This window comes from Dendrobates tinctorius, unplaced genomic scaffold, assembly GCF_039654945.1.
Source record: "Dendrobates tinctorius isolate UK_male_01 unplaced genomic scaffold, ASM3965494v1 ptg000060l, whole genome shotgun sequence".
Taxonomy (NCBI): domain Eukaryota; kingdom Metazoa; phylum Chordata; class Amphibia; order Anura; family Dendrobatidae; genus Dendrobates; species Dendrobates tinctorius.
This window is the reverse complement of record NW_027361728.1, coordinates 72,119,812-72,131,844: the sequence shown is the minus strand read 5'-3', so window position 1 is coordinate 72,131,844 and position 12,033 is coordinate 72,119,812. Positions and strand designations below refer to the sequence as shown.

General features: G+C 39.6%; 1 protein-coding gene across 11 annotated transcripts in view; it reads left to right on the top strand.

The window, feature by feature from the left end:
* Positions 1–12,033, top strand: part of MBNL1 (muscleblind like splicing regulator 1) — a 244,668-nt gene that overhangs the window by 50,344 nt on the left and 182,291 nt on the right. For 9 of the 11 annotated variants that reach the window (XM_073579033.1, XM_073579036.1, XM_073579031.1 and 6 more), the window contains exon 2: positions 5,317–6,241. The exons of 1 other annotated variant lie outside the window; for it this stretch is intronic. In XM_073579033.1, the coding sequence (XP_073435134.1) occupies positions 6,068–6,241 (174 nt within the window). In that variant the 5' untranslated portion in view covers positions 5,317–6,067. Of the gene's footprint in view, positions 1–4,570; positions 5,182–5,316; positions 6,242–12,033 lie in introns of those variants that run through there. One more of the 11 variants, XM_073579032.1, reaches the window with a different exon arrangement.

Here is a 12,033-nt window from a genome sequence, read left to right as displayed (position 1 = left end):
GGAATTTTTTTTTCAGCTGCCAGAACTGGATTTAGGGTTAAACTTCCGCTAATGGCAATTCTTCCGGGCATGCGCAGTGTACAAATGCGGATCTGGCCACCAAAAAAACGTTTCATTGTCCGTCCTGTCCTGTCAGCGGACGCCAAAATTTTGGCGGATCTGTAAAAAAACGGATCCAATGGATGACCATCTGTCAAGATCCGCCGATAATGCAATGGGAAAAAAAACAGATCCGCCAAGAAAAGTGGTGGATCCGTTTTTTTTTGCAAAACGGCGTTTTTTGACTGATGGAGACAAACGGATGTGTGAAAGAGGCCTTAGTATTACACAAGTGGTGGAATTATTATCAAGGCTTCAGAAAATTGCGACAGGTGCTGTCACTTGTGCAATACTATGGGGTCATAGTATTGGACTTTGGGACTGGACTTTGGAAAACACTAAGTGATAGGTAGACCATTCATCCATGTCATCCATCACAGTATACATTTTTTTTCCTGATGGTTGTTAAGCGTCTTGTACCATACAGTTTACCAAATGTTCAGTTTAGAGATATGGTATATTAAGAAAGTATGGATCTGTAAGCTGCATATCACAAATACGTTTCCCCCGATCCTTCCTATAAATGTATACCTCACAAGTTCTGTACAGTATTGGTATGATTCCAATGCAAAGCAGTCCACAGGTATGAGACATCACAATGTAGAGATTTTGTGGTCTGCATGACCCAAGTCTCAAAGATTGTATCAGTGGAAGCACGAATCAGAATGGTTAGATTTTTCCTGTCCAATTCTATTATTCCCCCCAAGACAAACAATTCCACCAAGAGATATGAGTGTTCATTCAAAACATTCATAACTCAATAAGGCCCAATGGCATATAACCGTGTTTTGAATGAACACTCATATGTACAATATGTAGGAAAATGGAGGCAAACTTAGACAGGTCCACGAGGGTTTTCTCTACCGTTATCTTATTTGTATCAAGCCATCATGTTGGTGGTCTTCCTCTTCGCCTTGTTCCTCTCTTCGTGTCCAAAGTAGGCAAGTCATGGCTTGGTGATCCTTGCTTGAAGTGACATGTCTGGCTTGATTTGCTCTAAAACTGATTGATAATTCATATTGATAAATGGTATACTGGAATAAGTATAGGTAACTGGAGCGAAAGGCGTTGTACGGTTATTGCAAAACTGTGCTATGTAATAAACATGAGACATAATAGAGCAGATATGACACACGATTAATGACACTTCATTCAAATTCAAATTCATATCAAAATCCAATGTGTCAGACGCTAATATCCAACAATGAACACCAATTGCCCGTCTCATAAATATTATTTTGCAAAGTAGAGTTCTATTGTTCTACAAGCATATGCTATTTATGCTCATCATTATAAGTAATTACCGAGGACGATAACAAAATACAATACATCTTTTTTTATGAAATATTAATGACAAATTTAATTGTGGTTGTAGTCCAAAGCAATACATTAGATTGTATGCAATTGGGTGAATTGTAGCTGCCAGGTAAAATCAATCAGTAGCACGACGAAAAGTCCGAGTAGCCAAAACCTAAAACTTTAGAGAAGCCCAGGTCTAATTCTATATACAGGAATTTATTAGCCTGTTTAAACACGCCAACACTGCTTACGATGTGTACAGAAAAACCATTGTGTACACACCGGACACCATTGTTCTCTGTAGCACATTGTTCTGTCTACGAAGTGCTTCCAAGGGGAGGACCACTGGCGGACACAGACAGAAAAGGGCCCTTGTGCAAGAACAATACAGCCCAAGATCTCCCAAAAATGTAAAATTGCACCTGCTTTGGAGGTATAAGTGAGCCCCCTCACCTCTTGGGCCCCTGTGCAGCTGCACAGGTTGCACCAATGATATGTCTGCCCCTGGGGAGGACGATGTGCTGCCGAGGGGAAGACGACGTGCTGCTGAGAACACTGATATTTGAGCAAGCTTAAAGATTATTTAAAAAAGGAAGCAAGCGTTTTGCTCTGATTGTTGGGCATTCAATAGCCTCTTAAAATAGCACGAATCCTAGAAATGCTTGTTTCTCAATAATCATGTAGTGTAAATGCACCTTTGAGTGCCTAGGGACAGCTCACATTGACCCTAGTCACAGGGTTTATTTCAGATTGACACCTTTCTGACATTTACCCTCCGTACCCAATGTATAATAATCATATGCCAGACCTCTGTCGATACATGGTCTACTGAAAGACATAATAATAGAGTGGAAATATTGTACGTTTTCAAAGAATGGATGGATTTAGCACATCTGGGTGTCATTAAGTAAAATCCCTGGCTTTAGCATACAGCGTGTCAGATGTGACTGCCACAGCTTAGTGAATAGCTAATTGCATGGTATCAATGGTGCTACACAGTTGTGGTCCTGAACGCTGCAGAGGCCCCTTTTTTTGACTGACCGGTGTTATGCGTTCTTTCAGAACAGTGAGATATTGCACAAACAGCGCTTAGAAAGGTAATGACACATCGGTTTTCAGGACACCCATTACAACCCTAGTTGTGTGCATCAGGGTAAATCTTATAGAAGGCGTTTGCATTATTTTTCCAGCATGCACTTATGGGGCGCTTAGCTGATCTCTGATACCACAGAAAAGATGGCGGGGTAATTGAATCATTTCATAAGCTTACAGTGTGCGCAATAATACAGTGTAGAGTAAAATCTAGGATTAGTAGTGCCCTATGCAATGGCAACACAAAGTGTCATTGATGAAAGGTTTGCTATTTCCTTACCTGCTAATTAATACATTATTTTAAACACAGTTACAGTCATTTTCCAGTTGTGAATATGGAGTAGAGGATGGAAACCTTTCCAAAGATGATAGTAGAGTTGTCCTATAATCGAATTAATAGAGTATTTAGGACCTTTATGAGACAGAGGCTGCTTAGAGGGTCTTTAACTGTGGAGGACCTGTCATAACTGTGAAGTATATAGACTGCCCATTGATTTCAGTGATCACATGTAACGCTTATTTTTTTCCTGTGGTGGCGCTGTGATGTCCAAGAAGTGTTCTGTATGCAGTCATTAGGCTGATGCTGACAGATAAGTGATATAGAGCAGCAGTGTGTTTTCTAATTGTGATGTGGATTATTTGTATTTTTTATCTGATATCTTGCAATTCAGGCACATTTGTCTATTAATATTTGCATTGATATTTGCTGTGAATACTTTCATTGTGATACAGGAAAAATGTATATCTTTGTACCGTGTTAGCAAGTGGATAGAAAAATATTTAGAATTGACAGTCCTCAGTGGTTGATACCTTTTAATGGTTAATTGAAAAGATGGTAACACATTGCAAGCTTTCCAGACTACTCAGGTCTCTTCATCAGGCTAGACTAATACATGCCGAGTAGTCTGGAAAGCTTGCAATTTGTTACCATCTTTTCAATTAACCATTAGTAGGTATCAAACACTGAGGACTCTCAATTTGCAAATATTTTATTTCATTGTTATATTTTATATGCCTCTCATGGGCTCCACACACAATAGATAGCTGTCGGTTGATCGATGGTTTGTTGGGTTGGCAGCCATCTCTCCCAACACCTCCTTACATAGAAGTGCTTCCTTTGCCGAGCGCTCCTGTGTTCTCCAATTTACAACTGCGGCCGGAGTTCTCTGGAGGAGGCTTATCTCGACAAGAACAAAAGGATCGGCTGTCCGAAATCAGACCTACTGAGTCCTTATTTTCGCTGACATCACTTGTTGGAGGCCCCATACAGGCCAAACCTGGTGATATCGGTGGGTTCGGCCGACATTAATCTACTGTGTATGGGGCCTTACTGTCACGTAATAGAGTGTGCCAGAAGTTGTACATATGTGGAAATACTACAGCTCTTAAAGCGTTACTGTCATTTTAATTTTTATTTCATAAATCAATAGTACACTTGAAAATGAACGACTTTATATGTATTATCAGAGAAATCTGCTTCCTTCTCTGCCAGAATTGACCCATCATTATGAAGATTCTCAATTCTGAGGTAAAATCTGTATTCAGTGAGGCCAGACTGTCCATTACTTAGCAGCAAAGTCTTACTTCCTCTTCTCCTCGGTTGTCTAGTCTGTCTCATCGAAGTGAAACAAAAGAAAAGTGTGTTGAAATCAGGGCGGATGCCACCACGCGGTCGTACAGTACTTCTGGCAAGATATCACCATTTTGTCATGAAGAGTTAGAAAATGCTAAAAGTAAGATGCCATTTTACAGCCAGAAGCCCAGGGGTGTTCTGATAATGGGTTGCATATGAAGGGGCCAGCATCGGCATGTCGGAGGCTTTACCCAGCTACTTTTTGGCAGGGGACCAGCATGCTACAGTTTATTGTATTTCTGGAATCAAGTAAACGATTTACAATTTAGCAGCGGCGATCCCCGGAGGAGAAGAGGGGCTCTCACAGATAGCTGTCTTTCTACTTCTCATGGTATGAAGGTTTTTTTTTTCTTTTTAATGTGACGGTATAGAGAGCTTTTGTTTGTATCCTTGCCAGTTTGTGGTATAGTAAGACAGTGTGTGCTTGGTGAACAGCATAGCTCCAGTCCAGACTAATGCACGGCTGTGAACACAGGCAGGAGTGCGGGTAGTGGAGAAGGAAGTGAATGTGATAGGTCGGAAGACTGTACCATTTCTCAGCCCCCCTCTTTTCCTTCTCTACTCGTGTGGAGATGTAGCAGCAGAGTGAGTGCAGGCAGCACACAAGGCAGAGGAGGCTGCACAGCAGAGAGGACTCAGCCCTCAGCCTGGAAGTCATCTGCAGCTCTTTGCTTTTCCATCTAGTGATTTTCCAAGCGCTTCAGCTTCTCTTTTCGTCCCCCCTCCTTTTCTTTTTTTGTAAAAAGAGGGAATTGTTTTATTCCAAAATAACCCATTTCTGCGCATTAACTGCATGCTGCACGTCGGTCGGGCAGGTCCGACCACTCCGTGGAAACGCGTTCTTTACATACGAGGGATATTTTCTCTGCTTATTGCATAGTAATGAGCTTCTGACAGGCGCGACCTTTCATAAGACAGCCCACATTATTGGCTTTCTGCCCGGAATATTGCTGCAACATTATCTGTGATTGGTTATCTTCCTATCATGCATTGCTTCACAAGGGAAACTGCCCCTTTTTTTAATAAATCTACGATGGCTGGCTGCAATATGCTACTCTGTAAGTATTCTGCATGGGGAGGAACAGGCGAGCTTAGATTCCACGCTGCAGCCACATGGGATAGGGGGTGAAAGAGTGCAGGAGAAAGTAAAGTGCTGCTGGTTTAAAATGCTAACATGTTTGTTTTTTCTACAGGTTGGTACTAAGAAGTGCCTTTCCTGACGTCTCTGCTGCTTGGACCCGCTTGTAGAGCAGTTTCTGCTTTTTTGCCTTGCTTGCTGCCAGCTACACTGCAACGAGAGCCCAGCCACCCTTCTCATCTAGACAGCCCCTTATTTCTGTCCTTTAGCCATCGAAATCCTTAGTCTTATACATTGGTCTATAGTAACAAATACAAGGTATCTGCTTCTGTAAGACGAAATCGAGGACAGACAGACACAGGGGATAGAGAGAGACAGGAAACCTCTATTATTATCCTACAGTGCTGCGTCTATATATGCCAAGCTAATCAATACCAATCACACCACCGCAGAACCCAACGCAATTGCCAGTTCAGCTGTGCGGAGAGAAAACTTTACCGAGAGCAGTTTGGAAAATTTGTGCCAGTGCAGGGGCTGCCACGTTTTTACGCTTGCATTTTGGGCTGAATATCGGAGCTCCAAATGGGTAACTGAGAGCACAGAGAAGTCCCAGGCCTCCGCACTCATACTCGGCACCGAATGATTTTCACCTTACAGATAAGATCCTTTCTATTATTTATAAGTTGTCGGTGAAGAGCTAGAGCGGGACAGCTGTATGCAGACACAGACAGCACAGATTTACCATTTAAAAGCCACGCGGAAAAAAAGGAGGACGACTGGAGTTTGGCTTTATTTCTTTACATCTGAGAAGTCTTTTTTATTTTTTTTTTCAAGTTTTTATTTTTAACTACCTGTAAGTTTTAAGTATGGCTGTTAGCGTGGCACCGATACGGGACACAAAGTGGCTAACATTGGAAGTGTGTCGGGAGTTCCAGAGAGGGACTTGCTCACGACCAGACACAGAATGTAAATTTGCACACCCATCAAAAAGCTGCCAAGTTGAAAATGGACGAGTAATCGCCTGCTTTGATTCATTGAAAGTGAGTAAACATTACATTCTATCTTCAGGGTAAATTTATACTCATTATATTGCCGCTTGTATAATCTGACAAAAAATAATAATGCAATGATATCTCAATACATAAAAAAGTAAATATATCTATATATCTATATGTGTATATATATATGTATATATATACACATATGTATTTATTGATATATACAGCTCTGGCAAAAATTAAGAGACCATCACATCTAAACCCTGTCATGGCCAGCCCATTCTCCAGACCTGAACCCCATTGAAAACCTCTGGAATGTAATCAAGAGGATGATGGATAGTCACAAGCCATCAAACAAAGAAGAACTGCTTACATTTTTGCCCCAGAAGCAGTGTGAAAGACTGGTGGAAAGCATACCAAGACGCATGAAAGCTGTGATTAAAAATCATGGTTCCACAAAATATTGATTTCTGAACTCTTCCTGAGTTAAAACATTAGTATTGATGTTTCTAAATGATTATGAACTTGTGTTCTTTGCACTATTTGAGGTCTGAAAGCACTGGGTTTTTTTTTTAGTTTTGACCATTTTTCTTTGTCAGAAAAAAAATACAAAATGTATTGCTTGGAAATTCGGAGACATTTTATCAGAAGTTTGTAGACTAAAAGAACAATTTACATTTTACTCAAAAATATACCTATAAAGAGAAAAATCAGACAAACTGAACATTTGGAAGTGGTCGCTTAATTTTTGCCAGAGCTATGTATATACACATACATAGATGTGCAGAAGATTGTGACTGTTAACTAATTTAATCATTAGGACATAATGGCAAATGACATAATCCATTATCTTACACCCGATTAAGTTAACTGTGCTACGCCTATGTACTGTCTTAATCAGACTATAATGGTCTGTTTACACGGACGGATCAGCGGCACTAGAAAATAGTCACTGATCAGTCGGTGGTGATTTAACAGCCTGTCTTCAAAGGCCAACTATGGTAAACGATGCGTACTGAGCGATCTGCAATACATCGCTCTACGTGCATAGGCTGCCATAGTTCTCGGCAGCACGAATCCTGTTTATACAGGACAATATGCTGCCGAGAACTATAATTTTTTGTGGTGCACGGAAGAACAATTCACCTGACGAATGAACTCATTTGTGATAAGCTTTACGTGTAAATGTACTGTAGGTCTTAATTTTCATCCCGTAAGCAAACTTGGAGATGAAAGTGGATGTAAAACTGTGCTGCCGAGAATCCAATATACAATGGGAGACCAGATGCGTTTCGAAGTGATCATACCTATTCATCAGGACAAGCCACAATGATTCATTTTCATCTAAACATTGTTATAATGTGCTGGTGTAATCAATGGTAGAGTCAGGTCATCTGATTTTTGCTGAAGATTTTCAGCGCTGGGGGTTGGATAACAGATTAGCTCCATTCGATGGGAGCGACTGGCGACCCGCTATAGATTTACTGCACAAACTGCACAAAAGTTGTTTTGAATCTGTAGCTGAAAAATCAGAATATCAAAGTGAATTTTCTAATGAAAACAATTGGAGGTTGTGTGCCTTTTGTTTAAACAGATTTATACGCAAAATATATACCAAAAAGTGTCTGTATCCAATGCAAGATAAGAGCCTTTCTAGCTGGTAATGTATATGATAGTTTTTCTTGTGTGCAGATCTTGTCCATCTCTCTTAAACTATCACCATTGCATTTTGTCATATGGTTGGAGGTCAGCGTTTAATACTTGCAATGTGATCTGTTGCCTATGTGTGATTTATTGATTTGATTTCAGAAATGGAAAAGTATCTGCATCTGAAGGAATTATGCTGAATAAAAACTGGTATATTTGTGGTTTATTACTCATGGTTTATATGAGCGGTGTGCAAAATGACATGACCAGAAAAAATCTGCAGCGAGTGCGTTGTAAAATTAAGGCCATGTCCCTGCTGCATTTAATAGATTTTATAGAACCTTGCTGTATGCGCTATCTGGCTCAATTATCAGCCATTAAACCTCACGATCATCCGATAGGATTATGGCCTTGGTCTATGTTGTTCATTTTTAAAATGTATTAAATCAAGTTTGTTTTCGGTGCTGCAAAACTTATTCTATCACAATGTAACATTGTAGCGTCATGCAGATATGTGTTAATAAGAGAAATAATGAATGCATTACTGTATCAGAAATGAGTCCCCTTGGCTAACCATAATATTATATTTAAGTATACCGATTCTGCACCCAAGTTTGTGGAGTTTCAAAGGCAGTGCTATATGTGAGAGCTCAAAGTTTCTGGTTGACATCTTGGAAGGAGATTAATAGCAACATGACACAGAAGGTAGCAGAATGAGTAGGGGCATGTCTGCAGCTATAAATCACTGACGTAGGTATTATTATATGGCTCCTTATGTCAGTAATTTACTGGATGATCTGGTAATTACTCAAGTCAAGTCTGGCAAGTTAGAAAAATGATAGATGTGAGATAGAATAGAGAGATTAGATACATGTACATAGATATTGAGATAGCTACATATTTAGATACAAACAGATAACTACTGCACTCACTCATGCACATACATATACACACGCGCATGCGCACACAAATACACACATATAAACACATGCACATATACACACATACACACACGCTTGTACACAAATATACTCGCGCACACATACTTACACACGCACATGCGTTCACACATATTCGCATGCACACATACATACATACACACACGCACACACAAGGGTCACAAAAGTTTGGGTCGCAAATTAGAAGATGGTATTGTATCTTTAAGTTGTGACCAAGGCTTAGGGAAACCACAGAGCTAGTCAGACTCAGAAACTGACCTTAATAGATTTGCTTTGCTTAAAATATATGCTGCTCTCATTACTAGTCTACTATCTTGATTTTCCACACATTTTCAAATATTTACTAACCCCACACTGGGGTTTATTCTAACAAGTTGTTATATTACATATTGATAAGGATCTACAGTGCTTTGCAAATTAATTGGGACACAGCATTTTTTTAAGTAAAATCGTAAGTTGGTTACCAGTCAGTGATTCAAACCAGTTTTAACTGCTTTGAACAGGTGTGAGTGCTTGTTCAAAGCAGTAAAAACTGGTTTGAATCACTGACTGGTAACCAACTTACGATTTTACTTAAAAAAATGCTGTGTCCCAATTAATTTACACAGCACTGTATAATAAATGTGGATGTACTCTTACCTTTTTACTAAGATTTATGCAGTTTTGTTTGGGGTAACTAACACCTCAGAAGCGCTAATGGATGAAAAAAGACCCATGTCCATCACAGTGAACAGAGGGAGGCTTTGTGGTTTGTAGTCATCTGTGCTCTTTTCACCTTTCAATAACATTTACACTTAGTGTTACGTTGGCTTTCTCCAAGCACAACTTCAATGGCCTTTATGGCCTATCTACGACCAGTCAGAGATATATAGATGACTTCTTCCTCAGACATCAGAACTTTTGGCCTTTTTAAACATGAAAGGAGATAAGCTAAGAAATTATCTATTTGTATGTTCTATGCTTTTATTAATAAGATTCAGTTCTGATGAATGGACGTATAGCAATGGAAGTATAGCATTGGGTTTATCATGGGCTCAAATGTAGTGATAATCCAGTATTGGCCTAAACTCACATCCGAAGGATTTTCTACTGTCATAAAATAAGCTGCAAAATATTTTGGCTAGCGCTTTGTTAATAATGACTGTCCACATGTTTTAATTTTCCTTTATTTGTTTCAGACCGTTTTAATTTTCGTGCCTAAATATAGAAAATGAACAGCATTGCTTTTTTTACTTTGTCCTTTTCTGCATTCACTTCCAAAGCTGCATTCAGAATTCTGCCAGTAGCTGCTTGAAATTCATCTACACTGACACATCTGCTTGGGTATCTTGAGACATCAGCTTTCTGTTGCCTTACATTAGGGTAAATGTACGATGACGTATAGTTTAGACTGTGCTGTGTTAGATTAATGACTGGTGTTTGGCTGTTTGTTACGGGGCATCCCTGCAGGTTCTCTATGGACTGTATGTGCACAGTGATGTAAGCCAATATTACGGCATGGATGGCTAAATCAGCAATTGTATTACTACTGATGAGAACTGATCTTTCATAAATGGAGGAGCTCAAACTGCCATACAGTGGTTGATTTTTGGCTCCTTATGGCATGGTTTGGATCCCACTATTTTTTTTACTTGTGAACTGTTTATAAATGTTTGTTATTGTCTTGTATTCACCAGAAATGTTATGTACTACAGAGATGGCCAACACTCATATGCCACATTGCCATATGCAGTGGCAAAGCTCAAAGTACATGTCCATATGCCCTTATTTTGGTCTCATCTATATGTCCATTTGTCTCATTTGAGTTGTGACCATCTTTCCCAGATAGAAAATGTACCATTTTATATTCTATGTGCGTTTTCATATGTCTGTTTTTAATCCTGATCACAGATCGAATGCACTCATTCAAGTCTGTGGGTCTTGAAATACTCGGACAGCACTTGAACATCATTCTTGGGTCATCCGTGTGCGGTCCGTTCTTCACTGCTTATTAAGAGAAGCTTGAGTATTTTCCATTATTTTGTTTTTTTTTATTGTTAAAAACTGATGAAATTCTGATGGTACAAACCTACACATGGATCAAAAACTGGTGGAAATCTGATGAAAACTGTTTTGTTTTTGTATCCAAGAAAAGTCATTGATATCTGAACGTGGCCTTACATGATGGAGGATAAGAGTGTCCTTTTGGCAGTCACTGGTCTGTTATTCTTTTCAACCTTTTTCTTCTGTACGGAATGGCAGACAGTAGAAAAAAAGTTTATTGGCATCATGTATTTTGATGTAACATGAGATCCTATAGGTATTATTATTATTATAGCGCCATTTATTCCATGGCGCTTTACATGTGAGGAGGGGTATACATAATACATACAAGTGCAGTAATCTTAAACAATACAAGTCACGACTGGTACAGGTTGAGAGAGGATCCTGCCCGCGAGGGCTCACAATCTAAAAGGGATGGGTGAGGATACAATAGGCGAGGGTAGAGCTGGTCGTGCAGCGGTTTAGTGGATCGGTGGTTACTGCAGGTTGTAGGCTTGTCGGAAGAGGTTGGTCTTAAGGTTCTTTTTGAAGGTTTCCATGGTAGGCGAGAGTCTGATATATTGTGGTAGAGAGTTCCAGAGTAGGGGGGGTACGCGAGAGAGTCTTGTATGCGATTGTGGGAAGAGGAGATAAGAGGGGGGTATACAACAACTTCATAGGATGGAGGCACTCACCAGTGGTATATGTCAGGAGGTTCTCCGGATACATGCCTACAGGAAACACTATGCACCTCTGAATTGACTCGTAAACCGAAAAGAATAGTATGTTAGATTGAACTTTGTAAAAATATGAGTTATTCTGCAGTTTACATAAGATTGATGATATTGTTCTTCCACCTATTTCATTCTACCTTTGCTTCAGTGTGTCTTTACAAGCTTCACAATAGGCCTTTTGCATGGTCAGTGATTGTAACATAATTTCTAGGCTTGAAAAACAAAATCCATCCATCCATTTCAACCTGTTCTCCTGCAGAGTTGATAAGTTGGAATGATAAGATTTATAATTAAAAAGTATGTAAACAGAAAATATATGCAAAAATATAGAATAGATATATACATTTCTTCTATCGGAAATACAGCGGACTAGAGAAATACAATCAACTGGGCAGTGTACACGGGCAGCCAAGAGCGCCACAAAACTCACAGTAAAATGCTGTACGGCCAAGTAGACATTTCCTTTAATGAT